General features: G+C 37.8%; 4 protein-coding genes across 4 annotated transcripts; 2 read left to right on the top strand and 2 right to left on the bottom strand.

Annotated features, from left to right (window-relative positions):
- Positions 1-1,456: 1,456 nt before the first annotated feature.
- Positions 1,457-2,758, bottom strand: GCK72_023498 (uncharacterized protein; the record flags this gene model as incomplete). The annotated part of the gene is made up of 6 exons (XM_053735416.1): positions 1,457-1,580; positions 1,628-1,736; positions 1,782-2,265; positions 2,317-2,445; positions 2,498-2,586; positions 2,656-2,758. 6 exons carry the CDS (start codon positions 2,756-2,758, stop codon positions 1,457-1,459), a joined length of 1,038 nt encoding a protein of 345 aa, XP_053578982.1.
- A 3,540-nt stretch (positions 2,759-6,298) lies between these two features.
- GCK72_023499 (uncharacterized protein) lies at positions 6,299-10,654 on the top strand (the record flags this gene model as incomplete). The annotated part of the gene is made up of 14 exons (XM_053735417.1): positions 6,299-6,390; positions 6,492-6,638; positions 6,690-6,856; positions 6,904-7,376; positions 7,426-7,758; positions 7,812-8,263; positions 8,343-8,472; positions 8,820-8,987; positions 9,366-9,447; positions 9,504-9,788; positions 9,837-10,025; positions 10,068-10,246; positions 10,329-10,550; positions 10,601-10,654. The coding sequence occupies 14 exons, from the start codon at positions 6,299-6,301 to the stop codon at positions 10,652-10,654; spliced, it is 2,973 nt and encodes a 990-aa protein (XP_053578983.1).
- Positions 10,655-11,880: 1,226 nt separating this feature from the next.
- Positions 11,881-13,835, top strand: GCK72_023500 (uncharacterized protein; the record flags this gene model as incomplete). The annotated part of the gene is made up of 8 exons (XM_053735418.1): positions 11,881-11,945; positions 11,997-12,080; positions 12,158-12,328; positions 12,450-12,550; positions 12,599-12,924; positions 12,974-13,195; positions 13,243-13,593; positions 13,641-13,835. The coding sequence occupies 8 exons, from the start codon at positions 11,881-11,883 to the stop codon at positions 13,833-13,835; spliced, it is 1,515 nt and encodes a 504-aa protein (XP_053578984.1).
- A 442-nt stretch (positions 13,836-14,277) lies between these two features.
- Positions 14,278-19,286, bottom strand: GCK72_023501 (uncharacterized protein; the record flags this gene model as incomplete). The annotated part of the gene is made up of 20 exons (XM_053735419.1): positions 14,278-14,437; positions 14,773-14,918; positions 14,967-15,214; positions 15,264-15,336; positions 15,398-15,656; positions 15,705-15,943; positions 15,989-16,090; positions 16,158-16,321; positions 16,370-16,517; positions 16,560-16,656; positions 16,726-17,097; positions 17,173-17,287; positions 17,371-17,480; positions 17,534-17,710; positions 17,759-17,868; positions 17,915-17,996; positions 18,063-18,169; positions 18,968-19,003; positions 19,088-19,171; positions 19,269-19,286. The coding sequence occupies 20 exons, from the start codon at positions 19,284-19,286 to the stop codon at positions 14,278-14,280; spliced, it is 2,847 nt and encodes a 948-aa protein (XP_053578985.1).
- Positions 19,287-20,657: the final 1,371 nt, after the last annotated feature.

Below are 20,657 nucleotides of genomic sequence, written 5' to 3' on the forward strand. Positions count from 1 at the left end.
CACAAAACTGGTGCCTGATAATGCTAGACACAATCAACACAAAAACCATTTATTTGGGTCAATGCGACGACCTTTTTGAGATGAGTAAACCCATCGTGCACTCTGAATTTACTTCCGCCTTGGTTTTTAAAATCTCAAAAAAATATTCACACCTAACCACTGTTTCAATTGAGACATTTGTGAGACATCAGGTATATTGTCGGGTATCACTGATGATAATTGGAAGATGATACACGATGCGCGGATGAAATGAAACCGATCCGATATTCGGTTCTGCTTTGGTCTGCCGTCAAGAAGCAGAAGAAAAAGAAGAGGTCACGTATGTAGTTCTGATATCCATAGAATACATACGTCATATTATATCTGTCGGTGGAAAATGAAGGATGTACATGTTCTGGGTTATCTTGAAATTATTTCAATAAAGACATGTTACAATATTAGGAGAAACAGAAATAATACGCATACTGTAAATATGTTGATAGTTTAGTAAAATTTGTTTTCAAAGACATGAAAAATAAGTCAATAATACTCGGTCTAATTTTTTCATTAGATCTTGATCTGAAAGCGTGTTCAGACTTTCACTCAATACTATAAACTAGATTTTATTTCCTTGTTCAGAAAACCCCAATCCAGTTTGACCCTTACTTTTTATCTTAAACTCTTGAAACTATCCGCCAATATTCGTATTGATGTAACTAGAATATGAAATATATTTCATATGTTTCTAATAATTTCCCAATTTCCCACATGTGTTCCACTCAGAAACAAGTTTCCTTATCATATCATTTGTTTTGAACGTGTTCAAAATCAGCTGAAAGTCTAAAAAATCCGTGTACTTTTCCGCATCAACAAACACGTTATACTACCATTAAACCAGACCTCCTGGATGTGTCTTAGAATTGATAAAGATCACGTTACAAATCTATTGCACTAATTGAATGAAGTTCTCATCGAAACCTCTCGCACACATGAGTAGTCTGTCTCGTTCACTCAATCGGCAAGAATTCCACTTGCGATTAGCCAAACCGAAACCAGGTTTCATTCCTCCTTATTAGGGTCACTGTTTCACCATGTACTGACCTTTTCTTGAGACATCGCACAAGCCTATTTCATGCCTGACTGTGCAAAGGGTTTAATTGTTTCCAAAAAACTTGGTTATCTCTCCCAATTTCACTAGTTCAACACCAACACCAACATTAAGAATAAGAACTGAGACCATTGAAATCAAAACCGTAATGATCACAATACAAAATACAAACAAATTTATTGAGGGAAGTACGTACCAATACAATTGAAACTGCAAGAATTCGGGAAAAAAATTAGCAGTGGTGCAAATCAGCGGGGATTGAACAGAGAAAGGTATTCAAGCTACCAGAGGGAATAAATCAGGACTCTCAAAAATACAACAACCTTAGTAATAGAAAATGGATACGATGAAATAGAAAATGAAATAAAATTATGGTCTGAATTCTTCCATCACTTCATATTGATGAATACTCAGTCGTTGCAAGTTTTCTTCCAAACTGTAGACGCCCATTTCCATTGCTTCCTCACGAATGTCGGTGTACAAAGCAGATGTCCTGAAAATAAATGTGTCATTGTGAACTAAAAATCCCTCTAAACTTACATGTAACGTTCTCCACAGCTAGGCAATACAGTAACGATAAGTTTTCCGACCATCTCAGGGCGTTGAGCAAGTTGAAGAGCAGCAGCAACATTGGCTCCAGATGAGATTCCTAAAATAAAGTACTCAAATTGAAAATTATAGACCGTTTTTTTACCACAAAGAAGTCCTTCTTCAAATGCAAGACGTTTAGCCATAACAATAGCTTCATCGGAGTGAATACGAATGACATCCTCATAGATCTTAGTATCCAAAACAGCAGGCGCGAATCCCGCTCCAATTCCTTGAATCTTGTGTGGTCCGGCTGGGTTACCACTAAGAATTGCAGATTCCTCTGGCTCAACAGCAAACACACGGATAGCCGGGTTTTGCTCAAGCAAGTACTTTCCAACACCAGTGATAGTTCCTCCAGTTCCAACTCCAAATACAACTACATCTACTTTTCCATGAGTCTGTTTCCAGATTTCCGGTCCTGTGGTTTGGTAGTGAACAAGCGGGTTGTTTGGATTGTCGAATTGAGCAAGAACGTACGATCCAGGTACCTTTTCTTTCAGTTGGTTAGCCATGTCGATAGCACCCTTCATTCCTTTTGCGGGGTCGGTCAATACAACAACAGCGCCAAACGCTTTCAGGAGAGTACGCTGCAAAAAAGATGATAAGTTTCATTATTTCTCTCATGAATGTATACATACTCTTTCTCCACTCATAGATGCTGGCATGGTAACAATACAACGGTATCCTTTAGCAGCTGCCACAAACGCTATAGCAATTCCAGTATTTCCGGATGTTGGCTCGATGAGAGTGGTGACTCCCGGAACAATCTGAAATAGCAGCAGTGAATATTTCATTTGTTTTTCCGTTTGATTCACTCACTTTCCCTTCTCTTTCAGCAGCTGCAATCATAGCATATCCGATTCTGTCCTTGACAGATCCCGCTGGACTCATGTACTCCACTTTCACAGCTGAAAAGACAAAAAAGTTTGAAAAAAATAGGAACGGTTTGCAAAAAAAAATTCTGGAATTTGACTTACCAACTTTACCAGGAAGGTCTTTTCCCAATTTGGGGAGATACACCATTGGTGTGTTACCAATGAGTGAAGCAGCACTCTCACCAATGGAATTACGATCAGCCATCTGCAAATCAAAAGTGAATAGTTGCCAAACAGAGAATGAAAAATTGTATCAAAGTTAATGATTCGAAAGAAAAGAAGGAAATCGGAAATGAAATGAAAATTTGAATCAGTAATATGGTTTTTTGCAGAGATAGAAAATTTGGCAATCAAGTAATCGTACGGAAACGAATGAGAAAATTGCAATTTATCATCTGATTTCGACTTGGGGTATGACACCGCATTCTTATCAGATATCAATTATTGGACATGGGAAACAGAAACAGAGAAAAGAAAGAAGAAATTGAAACCCAGAGATATCATGAGAAGAAAAAAGAGAAAGAGAGCGGAAGTACATGGTGTAGTGCGGAACGAATGCACAATCAGCTGGCATTTGTGATAGGTTTACACACCCACTTGGCTCTATCTCAGATTGCAACATAACATTCAAAACAAGTCAAGTTTCTCAGGACCACACAATGAACGTGCAGAAACGTATTTGGTTTGGTGTTCATGTATGCACAAAAAAGATGGACGGTACATGGAAATAGAGATGGCAAAGAGAAAGAGACGATAAGATAATAAACCAACAATGTGCCTGTAAATCAATATAACAATATACATTTACGGAGATTCATGATACCCATGAAATGGAAACAACCACTATTTCCTGGAGATATCATAAGAAAGAACACAATGATACTTTGTGATGGCCACCAAAACTCGATGCGAGTAGTAAACAGAATGAATGATTACCAACAGAGCAAAACGTTTTCATATGTGAAACTCTGTTGTCAAAGAGTGCAAAAAGTTCTAGACAGTGATACTTATATATAATTTTACAGATTATGAGCCATTTTGCAAAGCGTAACATTAATTCATTTTAAGATTAGCGATCTATCCTCAAATCATCTTCAAATACACTTTATTCTGGTGCGAACTTTTGATATTCCACTCTTTTGTTAATCTATTCATTCAAAAGCTATTCGAAACGTCTTAGTTGAAGTGGTTTCTAATTGCAGGATGCAAGAATTGAGAGAACAAAAAAAATGAAAAATAATACATATCGGGGGCAAAATGTATTTGTATTTTACGCAGGCCGCGACGTGTTTGTTAACAATAGGCGCTCACACTTCTTTTCAGTTTTCTAATTATTTATATTTTATTTTTTGAAACATATCTACTGTTAGTTTTAATTTCACTGAACTATAAAAAAACTAAACTATAAACTAACAAAAGTATGAATACCTAAAGTTTCAAGTAGAAAAAAAACATAAACACGGAAACTGGAATCTTGCCAACTACGACAATAGCCAGAAAAACGACACACAAGTTTTTGCGATGACGGAAAACGAGAAAAAAAGAGTTTTTTGTGTTGTGTATATGTGTGTGTCAAAAAAGCAAAAGGTCATCCTTCTATGTCTTCAGCACTCTCCAGACTTCATGAGTCGCTTGAGAGAATTCACACGGCGCCCCCGAAGAAACATTGGATAAAAGAATTCTGCCCCCGAGCCGAGCATAGCTAATACTTTTGCAAGAATAATAGTAAAGAAAGGGGGAGTATGAGAAAAAAATGCAGGAAACTAGATTAAGAAGGCCAACCGCACCAGTTGTTAAATGAATTTAGTGGTTGAAGGTAGGGGAAAAACATACTTTTTAACCTGTTGATGAATTGAATAACAATTGCCAACAACATGTAAATGTACACGTTTTTGTATTTGACATGTACTTTGATCATAAACTAATCGTCAGAGTTTGAGATCAAAAGATCAGGATTTAGAGAAACATTTATGCATGGCAGCATAACAGATCGGCTTAAAAAATGCTTGAGCCATTTGATGTTGAAGTACATTCTTGATGTGAAAGGAAAGAAGGAAACTAAAGTCACAAGTGTGTGAACCCTTGCATTTCCAAAAAAGCATAAAACTTCGTCATGAGAATGTTATTTTGTCACAGCTGAGCACATAGTTCGACCACTTTACTATTCTCGGATTTATTCATGTATACGCGACAAGTAAAAATTTCTTATTGAAAAACTATAACTAACTAGTAAGACTCAGAATAAAGCTGTCAAACAACTGATATCAAAATAAACAATAACGATTTCTGACAATATGAGATGACAAGACTTGCCTAGGAGTTTGATAATGAAGGCTTTGGTAGGAACACTAGGAATTAATAACAACACTAAAAAAACACGTTCATGGTAACAAACATTCAAATTGTAAACTTTTATGAACTTAAATTTGATCTGCTTTCTTTTTCAAGATTAGTTCAATCCTCTGAGGGTTAAATTTTAAATTAATCTAATAAGAGAAAATTTTTTGCAAAGCTAGTTATTTGCGATTAAAGTTAATTTTTGCGTTCTATTCTGAATTGAAAATAATACTTCTAATATTTGTTATGAAGACAAGATGAAGAAAATGATAGGAAAGTAAAGCGAATCTGTAATAGATATGCGAAAACAGATTGAAAATATGGAGCTCGGAAATGAAAGCGGTCTCTCAAGATAACTACTCCCATAAGTAAGAAAACTAATTAGATACGACTTCTTTTCTCCTAATAAACCTCATTTGTCATCATCTGTAGTTAGACATCTTCTGACAATATTCACGTAGAGCGTAAATAAATCGTAGAAAGGAAACAAAGACAAAAGACAGAGGCAAAAGAAAAGAAAAGGTCGGGGGGATGGAGATGGCAATTATAATATGCAAAACGAAATTGAAATTGTCTTCACGACCACGAAATGTTTGGGTTTGGCAAAAGATCTAATCGGGAAGAAGAGGGTCTCAATGGTGTAAATAAGAGTTTCACGCTGACGGAAGAGACACAGAGACGATGCAAAAAGATAGTTGCAAACAGAACCTTCAAGAAGTTTAACGAACTAAATCAGAGAGCAGTTGATGACTGATATAAAGGAAACGGAACTAAAACTGATTGGAGGCAAAATAGAGTTTACAATGCAGTATTTTCACTGTCTTTCAGTTTTCATGTGTCACATTCATACATATTTCATCAATAAAGTTTCCTTTTTCATTTAATTTTTATAATAAGTTTTGTTTCCCTTCATTATCATACTCGCCAAACACCAACGTTCAAAGTTTAGTTCACTTCCACTTCATTATTGTCACAGCGTTTCCATTTTTGTTTCTATCGTCCGCCTGCACTATCCAAACCCACTTTTCGTCTTCTTTCAATGTGACATTCCCATTTCTCTCCGTCTCTTACTGTTTGTTGTACAGTGAGTGTGTTCTTGTCAACCTCAGTGAGTGTTTCTTTGTGTGGAGAGCGGAGTATCTGTCAATGCGTGCATCGGGAGGAACCACGGGAAGCAAACGAAGAGAAAGAGGCAATGCTGGGGAAGAGGAGTCCAGTTGGCGCATTGATCGTTTTTTCGCAATAGAGCGAGTTTGCATCGGATTCCGCTCATTTATTTTTTATGCCTTGTTCTACGAATTCGTCCCGGAACTTTTTAAAAATTGAATTTTTCAGCCCAAATTTCAACTTCTCGATGAGATAAAATACCTGTGATTTTTTTCACCCAATTATTCTACTTCCACAAATTATGTTCAACACGCGATGGAAGGTGTTGATATTTCTGACATTATGCTACTATCAAAAAACATATGGAGAGGAGTTGGACAAAAAGAAATTACAGTAAGTACTTTTTATATTGATATTTTAAAGTCTTTTGAGCGAAAATAATAAAATAAAATAATTTTCAAAAAATAATTAATGGGTGACGTTTTAACTTTCAGAAAAGAAGCATACGACATGTTCATGCACGGATACAACTCTTACATGAATTATGCGTTTCCAGCTGATGAGTTGATGCCACTTTCTTGTAAAGGAAGGATACGTGGAGTGACGCCTAGCAGAGGTGATGTCGATGATGTTCTCGGAAAGTGAGTTTTCTATAAATTCGTTTGGATGAATTATGCATTTTGCAATTTCAGTTATTCCGTTACATTATTGGACAGTTTGGACACGTTAGTGGTGATGAACGAGTTCGATGAGTTCGAAAAGGCTATCGACTTGGTCATCAAACACGTGCGATTTGATTCCGATCATGTTGTCAGTGTATTCGAGACGAACATCAGAGTTCTTGGTGGTCTGATCTCAGGTACGTTCAAAGTTTTCTGATCTGCAGGTGTGAATTGTTTATTTCAGCTCATGTTTTGGCCGAGTTGATAAAGGAAAAGCACCCGGAGAGGTTGCAAACATACGACAATCAGCTGCTAAAAATGGCGACAGAAGTTGGAAATAGATTGCTGCCTGCTTTCAACACAACGAGTGGTTTACCCTACAGCAGGATAAACCTGAAACATGGAATGCAGGACCATCTCAAAAGACAAAAGGATACATGTACTGCTTGTGGCGGCACCATGATACTGGAGTTCGCTGCATTGACTAGTTTGACGGGTGATCCAATTTACGAGACAAAAGCAAGAAAAGCAATGGACTTCTTATGGCAACAACGACACAGGTCATCAGATCTTATGGGTACGGTGCTGAATGTACATTCCGGTGATTGGACACGACGGGAAAGTGGAATTGGTGCGGGAATTGACTCTTATTACGAGTACACTCTCAAGGCGTACATCCTGTTAGGAGATGAAAGTTATTTGGACAGGTTCAATAAGGTAAAGAAAATAATTAGATATATTCCTACAAACGTTTGAGCAATTTCAGCACTACGAAGCCATCAAACGATACATCACAAAAGGGCCAATCTTCGTAGATGTGCACATGCATAGACCTACTGTTGCAACAAGAGGTTTTATGGACTCACTGCTCGCTTTCTGGCCAGGACTTCAAGTGTTGAAAGGAGATGTCAAAGAGGCAATCGAGATCCATGAAATGCTCTTCCAAGTCATTCAGAAGCACAAGTTCCTACCAGAGGCGTTCACACACGACTTCCAAGTGCACTGGGCAGAACATCCAATCAGACCAGAATTCGTGGAGAGCACTTACTTTTTGTACAGAGCTACTAAAGACCCGCACTACTTACTTGTTGCTAAGCAGGTGAGAAAAATTGGACAATTATAGCATTAAAGTAACAAAACTAATAATTTTAGATTATGGACAGCATCAACAAGTATGTGAAGGTACCGTGTGGATTCGCTGCTTTGAAAGATATCAGAACTATGGTTAAGGAAGACCAAATGGAATCATTCGTCCTCTCCGAAACTTTCAAATATCTCTACATGATTTTTACTGATCCAGAGGATTTAGTTTTTGATCCGGATCACTACGTACTCACCACAGAGGCTCATTTTCTACCATTGAGCATTGGTCACAAAACAAAAGTTGAGAAGACTGGAAACCCGAGGAGAATGGTTTTGAGAGCTGACGAACAGAAACAGAAAAACTACGTGTGTGCCAACCCAATCGATTTTACAAAGTTACCCACAGAACGAGAGGAGGCTAAACTGATAAGAGAGAGAACGAAAATGGTGTTGGGAGAGCTTAGAAATGGAATGAGTGGAGGAAGTGGTGGGAGTTCTGCAGGAACAAATTGTGAATCACCGTAAGTCTAAATAGTTGTCTTTGGTGTATCAATAAGATAAATTCAGCAGATAAACAATAAGAAATTATGTTTTTTTTAGAGCCGAGAGGATTAGAGCTTGGGCGTTTTCATCAAGCAACCAAGAGCATGTCAAGCAGTTGGCAATGATGGGCATTGAGATAATCACACTTTCGGATGGACGGCTGCACTTGAGTCACAAGTCTAATACTGTAAGTGATAGTTGCTGTGAGATCTTGACAACTCTAAACTGTCTCAAGAACATAAAAAAGTATGTAGAATGAGCTAGATCTGAAATTCTCCACATGGATCGGTTGAATGAAATCAATTTTTCTAGAACCTTTCCCTCTAGACCCTTGCATGCATATTTTGTGGGTCTTCGTATCAATTTTTTGTTAGGCATCGACTTTTTTCTCTCAGCAACACGCAATCTCTTTTCTCAAGTATTTTCATTTTGCAAGGAATGAGTAATGATAGTATTCTTGTACAGCTTGGTTAATTTTTCTATTTTCCCATACACTCTCCTCAAATCAAATCACTAAAATGATGCGTGTTGCAGGGCAAAAAAGTTACGTGCGAAATTGATGACGAACCCCTGTGTTGGGACGGGCCGCGAAATGATCCTCAGAGAGAACGTGTTACCAGTGGATCTTACCTCAATGCATATTTCTATCTTTTCGACACAATGCTCATATTTATCATGTACCTATTCGCATTTACTATTCTTGTTAGTTTTACTATCATAGGCTTACAAAATGCCAGTCGAAATGCGCAACGACAGCAAATACGGGAGCATCAGAATCTTGTGTTAGAATCAGAAAATAATTGTGAATAGTTTATACATGTATTATTAGCTTGATAGGTGATACGTCTTCAAGCGGGTCTTCTAGAAACCAAGTGTTTTATTCGTGATCATATCCTATCTTTTTGTGTGACTCTAAAAGTTGTCTTGCCACGTGTTCATTCAATATCATGTTCTTCATCCCACTTCCATGAAAACCTTGTGATATAAATCCTTATTCGTGTTATCTTGTGTCAGAAATAACTGAATGTAGCAATAAATGAACGATTCTGTACCTAATGAAACATATTTTCCGTCGTTCAGGCATTGTCTCCGACATACGCAAGATGGGGATACGAATTCATGCAAGAAATGCAGGATTATGTTGCATCATTTGATAAACGCGGTAAGCTGAAAATAAAATTATCGGAATAAAGAAAAAACATTACCGTTTATTTTCAGGTGAAAATTGGGACCATAACGAAAAGTACGTTCAAATGTTGAGTGCTCCATATTACGGGAAACCAGCGCTTTTTGGATCCCCTGCTCAATTCGGAATCGACCTCGGAATCACGGTACCAGTTCTTGGTCGCGTCGCAAAAGCAATACCCTTCCGAGGATGTGAACCATTATTAAATACTCATGAAGTGGTTGGAAGGATTGTGGTTGTTGAGAGATCAGACTGTGTATTCCAAGATAAGGCGAGAAATATTCAAAGAGCTGGTGGAATCGGAATGATCGTCATTGGTAAATGAACACAAATGGACGACAATTAATAAAAATTATAATTTGCAGACAATGAGCTAGATACAAAATTCATGAAAGAACGACCGATGTTTTCCATGGCGAACGATAAGGATGGAAAAGACGATATTGGATTTGCTTCACTTTTCTTATTCCGACTGGAAGGAGAAAAATTGTTAAAAGCTATGAAGAAAGACAAGGATTTAGTCATTTCAATGTCATCTCGCGAAATATCTATCAGTAAGTTTTTCCTTTAATTTGATGACTGAAACCTTTTTTTAGATGAGACCATTGGAAAGCTGCTGCGGTTTGGGAAAATGTTCCATTTTGACAATGATCATCCGAAGTGTCCACTTGATGATGGTGACATCATTTTGCATAGTTTGGCATATCCAGAAGTGATACTGAATTTGAGATTTAATGGAATCAATCAGGATAGTGATCCAAGGTTGCATCAAGAGGTGTGTAAATTTTTTTCGGCCGAACAAAACACCGCAAAATTGTTTAAAACAATAGGAATGGTTTCAAACAATGAAATTTCAGGTGGTCGAGCGACATGTCACGGAGCTTCAAAAATATGTTTCCTTTGCCGATGCCGATTACGAGTTTCAGTTCTACGAGTTTTTCCGAACTGCTGCCTATGGGGCATTGAATCTAAACGTCGAGAATCCCAAGTTGCTTACAGTCATTTCTGCATTGAGTACTCTGAAAAAGCAACCAATTCCACCATCAGTTTTTGCAAGACTTCCGGGAACGATGACGAAGGTGAGTTTAGAACCTTCAACATTTATAATTCATGGATTCCGTTCTTTCAGGTTCGTTGTATTCCCAAAGGAGAAGATATGTCATGTGTAACATTGGCTCTTTGAGCAATTCGATCTTTCCGCTGAAAACATTCTAGGTCACAAATTCCAAAAAAAGCCTCACAAGCCATACAATTTCTATTCTTTTTTGTTTTTATTTCTGTTTCAATATCAAATGTAAAATTACGGCAACCGCATTCATGCCTTTAACAATTTTTAAGAGGTGATACGATGCGGGTTCAAATTGTTTGTTTCTACCTTTTTTGTTATATATATATTCATTTTCATTGTCATTTTCTTTTTTGAACCCCTTGATGCCTTTTCTATTTCAAAATGTGTTTTCAAATCCTTACATGTGTGTAGATTTTACTTGTATATGCCTACTTTTCGATTGGTTTACCGGATGCAATTTTTTCTCCAAAAATCTCAATAAAGTTTTCACACTCGTTTTCAGACACTATCAAATTTCTTTTATTTCGTGAATTTGTTTATGTTCCACTGGCTTTCCAGTAGTTGTCTGCACCCTTTTCCTTACGTTTACCCATTCTCTTTTTCTCTTTGTTGTCCATTAGTTTGTGGGAGAATTTCGAAATTTCTCTTGTTTTTTCTCTCTTTTTTTCCCAACGCATTGTTAGTCACCAGACACTGTTGTTGTTGTTTCAAATTTTCGTGTAAACAACACTTTTGTCATTTCTTGTTTGTTATTTTCAGATGTTTGATTTCCAATGACAAAAAAAAAAGAATTATTTCAAAATATACTTTTTAAGTTGACGTTGGTTAGTCGTGAAACGTGCTTTATTAGAAATTTGTGACTTTTCTTATCAAAAAATGTTTAGCTTCAGTTTCCGTTTAATACCACAGAGTTCATTTTATCTTTTGTCTATGAACTCCTATCGTGACAGGGAAATGATGCAAACTGCTGATTTATGGTTTCATTTTGAAATGTCTATTTAATAAATCAGAAAGAAAGCTAAAAAGGTTTTTAAAAATTTCTTGAATCTCTTTTTACTTTACGCCTCCATACTCTTGCAGTTTTGGCTATGTTCTAGTTGATACGGCGTTTTCGCAACCAACGTCCGATTTTTCTTTCTCTTTGTTCTCTCTGCACTGTTGAAGATGTCTAACAGCATATGGTCCGATTTCTTATTAACATTTTTTTACCTATCTCTCCCCCTCTTTTGCCCTATCGAACAATCATTTTTCTCCGAAAGTTTTTTTTTCAGTAGAATTCTCTCTTCGTAATGTCCTTCTCTTCGGCAAAGTATAAAACACGAAAATTTTTGTATTTTTAGATGACAGACGACGATTTGGGTTCGCCCGAAAATATGTCACCGAGAAAGCGGAACGTGAAGAAAAGGTAATTGTCTTTTGAAGAAGTTATCTTTAAAATTGTTTTGAAAAATTTCAGAAACAGTAATGAATTATCTCCTGACGATCGTGTTGGAGATGCAGCTGCGACGACGGAAGCTGAAGCGGATTACGACGATGAAGAGTCAGTGGTCTTCTGTTTTTTGTGCTCTTGTTCAGCTCTCACTGCCTTCTTCACTAACTAACTGCTCATGTTTTCAGTGAAAAACGAGTGCGCAGAATCAAGTCGCGTCGTCAATTAGAACGTACGCACTTTCAAATGGTCAACGAGAGAGTTGTTGAGGATATCACCGTCGATTTCCTGTACAAACCACACACATTGACTATTCTTGGAGTTTTGGTGGTTTTTATCAGTTACAAAGCATTTACCGGGTAAGTTTGAAAGTTGAAAAATAGCTGTCGCAGTTGATAAGAAAAGATAAAACTACGTTTTTTGTGTAGGGCAGCAGTGAAACAATCAATTTCTAAAAGGATCAGAAGATCAGTTTTTTAGATTCACGGAAGCCCAAAACGCAACAGATAGAAACGTTTACGATGGTCTGCTCGGAACCCTTTGCTTATTCCTTGTTGTCAGTGCAATGGCTTTTCCTAATGGTAAGTATATCAATTCTCCCCCAGAAATAACTTTTATATTGTTTTCAGGACCATTCATCCGTCCCCACCCTGTATTCTGGAGAATCGTGTTTGGTGTTTCTGTTGTATACCTCATGTTGCTTCAGTTCACTCTTTTCCAAACTTACACTGATATCAAAACGGTGTTGACGTGGCTTGACCCAACTGGTCTTGGTGCTGAAAATCTGGATGAGAAAGACTACGCTATTAACTGCTCTGATGTCTCAATCGAAAGAATTTGGAGTCACATGGATATTTTCGCAGTTGGACATTTCACCGGATGGGCAATGAAAGCGCTTTTGATTAGACACGGTGTTCTTTGCTGGTATATTAGTATTGCTTGGGAACTGACGGAGGTACAACGCATCTGAACTATGACTATTTATATATTCCTCAAATTTTCAGATCGTCTTCACTCAACTTTTGCCTAACTTCGCTGAATGCTGGTGGGATGCTATCATTCTGGACGTGTTGATTTGCAACGGACTTGGAATCTTCGCGGGACTTCAAGTTTGCAAGTTCCTCTCAATGCGTAACTATCATTGGGAAAGTATCAGAAACACCCTCGGACACCGTGCGCGTTTCAAGAGAGTGGTCATGCAATTCACTCCAGAAAGTTGGGATGACGTGAGTTTTTCAATAATCTAGTTCAATCAATTGAAGTTCTATTTCAGTTTGACTGGGGATCCTTCACACAAACAATCAAGAGAACAATGGCCGTCTACGTATTTGTCCTCATTTGGCTTCTCACGGAACTTAACACTTTCTTCATGAAACACGTCTTTTCGGTGGACACCAAACATCCTGTTGTCTTCTGGAGACTCATTCTCATTGCATTCATCTCTGCTCCATCAATTCGTCAGTTCTATCTCTATGCCACTGACCCACTCATCAAACGTCTTGGAATGCAATGCTGGGTCTATTTGGCAGTTTGTGCTCTCGAGGCTGCGATTTGCGTGAAGTTTGGTATCTCCATGTTTCCACGAGTTGCCATCACTCCAATCGTCATTTGGATTTTGTTTTTGGTGAGTTTCAGACATCTCCGGATTATTACAACCCTAAATTTCTTCAGGTCGTTGGAACATTCTTCAGTGTTTGGTTCTCTGTTTGGTGGGCAAAGAAGTCGTCGGCAACTACTGAAATCGAGATTGACGGAGAGAACTGTGACATCTATTTGGATTCATCACACGAGAACCTTGGAGCCATCCATGAAGACGTCCGTCGCCGACGCAGAGATCTCGGATTCTCAGAATCGGATATCAACTAAAGCCTCAACTTTCTACACTTCTACACTCGAAAAATTGTCAGATGCATTACTTGCTTCGTTTCTTTTATTTCTTCTCCGTTTTCACTATTTTTCACACGTTCTCAAATTTCAGGTCTAGACATTTTTGAATTTTCGCCCTCTTATCGGACATATCTTTCATATGATTCCAAGTTTCCCATTCCATGGGATAGAGATAGACAAATTCACATTCAATCAGAAATGTATTTAAGCGAAGAAGTACTTAACGAAAGCCATCGCCAGCCTCATCCAGTACAGTTTTGCTTTTTTTCAATTTCAAATCAAAGTTCAATCTCAATTGTTTCATAACCTTTTATGTTGCAGAAATTCATTCATTCCGTAATGAAAAGTAATAATAATAATAAACCAATGTTTTCGTTAAAAAGTTGTATTAATACCTATGCACAGAATAATCAGATATCATTCACAGGAAAGTGTCTTGAGCAGAACTGGTGCTCGTTGGTTGAGATGTCTTGCGTGATGATCGTCTCCGGGTACTGTCAGTTAATAAGGCGGTATACTGGTTGGGCTCGTCGATGCTATTTGCGCATAATCGGGAACTACAATTGCCAAGGGATCGGCTACTGAAAGAAAACACGTTTGCGATAAGACACACAGAAATCAGAAAGAAACACATAGTTGTTAGGGAGTTTGAACAATGCAAAACATGCAACAATATCACGCAAAATGTTATTTTTGTATATGGGGTTAAAGAAAGTCCCCGATGACTTAAAATGTTCACTCTAGAATGGGAACCTTCAAAATTTTGTTTCTTGAGCATCAGAATCTGCGTTTGTACTTTTTCTGAACGGTGATTATCTTATAGCTGCACAATGTTAGCTGAGAGCAGATTATGAAAGAACAATGCCTCCCATAGATCAATTATATCAAGTCTCGAAATCAAGTGACATCATCTCACCTTTTGTTAAGCATGCTTTCTCCCTCTTGCTTTCTGACGTTTTTGTGTTTTTCAAACAAAATGATCCAGAGTTTGGGGGAGAAAATGCACGCTAATGCCACATTTGCAGACATGGAAATTGAAATACACAAAGATGATGTTTGGATCTGAAAATGTGTCATTTGTAAGTCAGTTATTTGAAGAATAGTGTATACCTGGAAATCACTTCCAGTTCCAAAAAAGAAGAAAATCCAACTGAGCCACACGACACAAGTGGTGTACATTGAAAAGCCAATGAATTTCGTCTCATTGAAATTCTCCGGTACTTTTCTTGTTTTGACTGCGTATGTCGTACAGAGAACAATCAAGAATCCATCATATGCCAGGGAATACAAGAAATGATGGTCAGGAACATTACAAGTCAACACCACTTGGTCCCTAGTTGGATAATGATGTCTCCAGCCTGCAAAAACTCGAAAAATCTAGAGAAACGTCACATCATACTCAATTACCTGGTGGCACTACAAACAGCCAAATAAGACTTCCGATCAGTTGTACTCCAGCAAGCATAGCAGTCATGACAACCTATAAATGGTGTGTTTCCGTTGACTTGTCACCGTCTGACAAAGTAAAAGTGCTAGAGTACCTGAGAGATGGGAGATATGAATCTTGGACGTTGAGCTGATCGAGTATTGAAAATTCGGAAAATCCTATTTGTTTTCACGAACATCGCGGAATAGAGACAAGAGAATGCAAATCCAATTCCAGTTCGTTTGATAGCACAGACAATCGCACTTGGTTTGGAAAGAAGAACAAATGTCATGCAATAACACATTATCATAGAAATGAGTAATATGTAACTGAGTTCCCGTCCAGAAGCTTTTACCACAGGAGTTTCATTGTATCTGGAACATGAAATCAGAGCTATGAATATCAATTTTGTCATAACTTACATCACATAAACCACAATTACAAACAATGTTGCAATTATTCCAACAACTGCCAGAATCATTGGAACAAGAGAGTACATGGACCTCCATCTCATATATTTCAGTTGAGAGAGTGACAAGTCAAAACATCCTTTTCTATCTTTAGTTGGCCACCACCCTTGTTCACATGCCACGCAGTGAGTTTCGTTGATTAGATATTCGTAGTCTTCACATTTACTGCAGGCCCAGCAACATTGTTCATCCTGAATTATTTTTTGAGAGGATAAGCTTTTTAGTTAGGATCTAACCTTAATCAGCTGTTTCCGGAAACCAATTTTACATGGCAAAGAACAAAGAGAAACTGGAGTATGGTCTGGGTCCCACCATAAGTTTTTCTCATATATTGTCAACTGAAATTGTTTTATTATTCTTCATTTCAGACTACAACGTCTTCAATTAGACGACGTCATAACATACGTTGTTCTCACTCCAGTGTCCAATTTCTACATAATCTGAAGGCGAGCTTTCGTCATCGGTCATCCTCCGCTTTTTTTCCATGGTTTTTGGCTTATAAGTTAGAATAGTGTAGCTTGCCGGACCATCTCCTTGCGGTGAAAATCGAAACCTTTTTCCAACGATGTCTTCAAAAAGAATAATATGGAAAAAGAAGATAGAAAAAAATGACTCACCAGTAAAGTTGACCTTAAGAAGATAGTTTTGATAGAAATCACTTCCGTCGATATTTTGCATGGCATGACAAATTTCAGGTTGTTTACTGTATCGCGATATCCAGTGGTTCTCAATAGCGTCGTCGGGGCACACAGCTTGTTTCATTGACTAAAAATGTGATTTTGTCAAGAAAAAAAGGAGTTTAAGTACCTGGAGACCGTGGGCGATTGCGTATACGGCATCTATCACAAACTGAACTTTGTCATCTGCATTGAAGCCTTCTGTGGATTGCTTAATGTCCTCACACCTGAACGTATCAATCAAATGACATATTATTTTCAAAGGAATTTGAGAACTGAGAAAAACAATTACTAACCTGGTTCCTTTAGTCCCGGGAGGAATGTCAAATTCGCATTTATACTTCACTTGCCATAACTCTCTCAACCATTTATTCCTTTCAAACGCTTCCGTTCCCGGGTGAAGACTCATGAAATACTCTTCAAATGAAGGCACCTTCTGTGATGCCAACATCAGAACAATGGCTCCTTGAGCCGCAAGTCGGTTGTCCCCGGCAGTGTACTTGTCATTATTCCTATCCCACGACTCAGAAGCCAGCCAAATGATACGCTTCTTCGCTCCAGACGTCAACTTCATCCTCTCAGCAGTATACCGCAAAATGTCCGGAATATATTCTGTTCCCACAAACAAAACGACCACCGTGGCACCCACATTTTTCTCCGGTTGAAGTCTGAAACTTAAGTGTCTTATTTCGATTTCTTGTCGAGCGCACTTGAACGGAAACTATGACTTCCGGTCAACCTACTTTTGAACCAAGTTGTTTATTGACTCAGTGAAACTCTCTTTTTTATTTTGGATTCTTTCTTCCAAAGCAATACAGATTCCTTTCTTTCTCGCTTCTTTTTTGAATGCATCAGCTCCTGAAATATTCATGTAGTAATATTCTAAAATGAGCTATATCTTCTGAATAGTGATGTTGATGATCAATGGTTTGGATTATTACCCAATTCTCCGTATTCATCCGCCGAATAAACCAAAGACACATAAGACCACTTGAATCGAACTGCTATTTCCACCATTGCCATAGCTTGATAGTCATCAGATGGGACAGTTCTAAACACACAAATGTATCATTGACACATTAGACTGGTTACCTTGCAAAATACTCAAATCGGTTTTTATCCGACAAATCAGCATTTGTGCTTGCTGGACTGACTTGTGCTATACGGAACAGACGCAACAGATTAGCCAACTGTACAGAAACTGAACTATAACTCCCACCGACTACCGCTGCTACATTTTTCTTTTGCGATTGTTTCTTGACGTTCGGATCACTTCCATCACTGAAATGATAGCGTTGCTAATCTTTAACTTTTGTGCTCTTCACTTACAGACAAACATAATCAGACGCCTCTGACGATCCGATCATATCCCTTACAAAATCCAAACTTTGATTCAATGCATATGCTGGATTTGAGCATGAGTCAAGAATAAGTGCACCCTGAAAAGTTCTCATAGTTGTTTTCTTATATTTTTGAATCCCTCACCAGTTTGTACCCGCGAAGAAAATCATTTTGAGAATTGATCTGATCCAATGCATATAGCATCGCTTCCACTCGATGCACACCCCTGTAATTATATTTTATGAGTGTTATGATTGGCCACTTGTATCGGTGGTGGGGCGCTATGGCTCACCTGGTCTCTGCAATTTCGCCACATGGCTCATCTCCGTTTAATGACTTTGAATGTACCGGAAAGACGCCACCGATCAAGATGTCGCCGGGTATTCTGATCTGGCGAACCTAAAATAATTATTTTTTCGGAGGATTCGCTTGATTCTAATGTCTAAGGTTGTGGTTTTATTACGGCGCCAGACACCAATTTAAGCAAGATTGTTCTTTTCCGTCTATAGGCCATATAAGTAAGGGAGGATTTTAAAGGTAGCAACGGTGTATTTTCACCAGTAAGTATGTTCAAGTAATAGAACTGTAATGCAAAAAAAAAACATTGGACCGTCAAGTAAAGGGACGCATCCTGTCCCCTGGGCCTGTGAGCCTAGTCCGATAGAAGAAGAATTACTCAAGTATTCTTTCTTCCGTCCGATTCTATTGAAGAAAAAGATTATATACTTTTTATCTTTTTTAAATAAAAAACATCATCTTGAAATAAGTAAAATTAAAGAAGTTGTTAGTTTTAATTGATATTTAAAAAACGTCCAAAAAAAACAAAATTGAAGTTAATCAAATGATACATTCTTTAACTGACAAAAACTTATCATATCAAAGCATGCTAATAACAAAAATGAATAAGTTGGTGAACAATGACAATCGCTTCTTAAAATTTCAAAGTTTTGATTTCATCGCACGTCGCTTTTTCTAAAACTGGAAAAGTCTTTGGACTTTAATAAAAAGGGTGTAGTGTGTTTGACAATCATTTTTATAAATTAATTTGATGACGGAAGTGTAAGTTTTAACAAAACTGCCAGTTCAAACATCTTGAAGAAAACAAATAATACAGAAAAAACGTTCAAGTTCAAGTATTCAAAATTCACATGACTAATGATTCCTCAACGTATCAAATTGCGACCCCCAAAAACTCACTTTTGCAGGTGGAGCAAGGCTGATGGTTTCGGCAGTCTGAAATAAATATGTGTTGGTTGAGATGTGAGGAACAATACTATTCGGTGATAGAAACTCTTATACTGAAACTATGCTGCTCACCTGTGCAATCACATTCACATTTGCCAGAATTTGTGAGGCAAGTGCTAGCACCGAGAACATGAATCGAGCTATCGGCGGTGGTTTCTGTAAAGTTAGAACTAAGATGAAAAAGTTATGATGAAGCTGGAGAAAGAAAAACTTTGTTTCCCTTGAAGTTTTTTCAGATTTATCAGATTCCCACGTCTCTACGCAAGTCCATTATATTCTTTGTTGGAAAAAATAAAGTTTGAGCGGACATCAAGATTCACATTATCGCTTCTTTTCTGTTGTTCATCCTTTTTTTTTTTTTGGAACTCATTTTTCTATCAACCATGTACATACTAATGGACCTCCCTTCTTCTGCTTTTAAAATCGTGAATCAGCCATCAGTATGGAAAAATGTGAAAGAAATAGTTGAAGGAAAAAGAATGAAACGGAGATTCCATATCCTTACACTACCATCCCTATTACGTATTTATCGGCGACGTGTGCGTGGAAATTCGAGATTCTTAGTGAAAGCAATAATGGGAGAAAATGGAAAAAAGAAACATTACATAACAACGTAAAGAAGAAAAACTGGGAGATATAATCCGCTAGATCAAAAATTACAAAAAAAACTGAGGAAATGAAACAAAACAAAAACGTGTAATATGCTAACAAGTGGGTGGTAAATATTGAACTACACTTGCATTTTTTGTTAGCGTCTGGAAAAGGATGAGGATTTGTGCAAAAAAATTAATCTGCTCTTTTTGAAAACATAAATTGTGAAGATATGTACTAATAGGTAGGTAGAAATAATAGAAGAAGAACAAAATGCTTAGTAATCCGGTGGCATTGTTGACACCCCCATCTGATGTGTGCACTTTTTGATAGGTGTACAAGGTTCAGATAAGAGCTCTCACGCCAGTTGAAAAAGTAAGTACTGGACTGAAAAACTACGAAAAAAGTAGAAAAGCAGAACCTAAACGGTAATAACTAAGAACAGGCGGTCCCTGTAGTCCCAGAGGTGGGCTGACTCAAAAATACCCTAATTTGTGAACAAATAACAAGGTGTCAACGTATCAAAATAGTTTGGTTCATACGACATGTGCTATAGGGACAGATGAGCCATAATTGTTTTTGGAAGCTAAAAATGAGATGATGATCACGAGCATCGCTAACTTAATTGTCGTCATTACAGAGAAACTTGCGTTGAATATCCGGACGAACTTTTTCCAATTTTGCACTTTCACTTACCGGTATCATGATTTGAATATGAGTTTTTTTGTTCGTTGTTTTCCAGAATATCAGGTGTTTGAGGGATTGAAGGATGAGAGGACGGATAAGTTTTTATGTGACACAGCGGGGGCTCAAGCGGCAGATTCGGTTAACAAGGCGAGAGGCGAAACACGATCCGTGCTATTCTAATGAGCACTATGAGTATGGAAACTCTTGTTCCTATATACATTCATATGTGTCGTTTGCATGTCTGTCTTTTCTGAAGAGACCGCCGGTCTCCGCCCACTTCACGTCGTCGACCTCTAGCCAATTTTCGGAGGCTAAGAAGAAGGGAGGAGAATCCAAATCCGGGCGGCGCCGGAAGGACCTGCTT

The sequence above is a fragment of the Caenorhabditis remanei genome, chromosome X (genome assembly GCF_010183535.1).
Source record: "Caenorhabditis remanei strain PX506 chromosome X, whole genome shotgun sequence".
Lineage (NCBI taxonomy): Eukaryota > Metazoa > Nematoda > Chromadorea > Rhabditida > Rhabditidae > Caenorhabditis > Caenorhabditis remanei.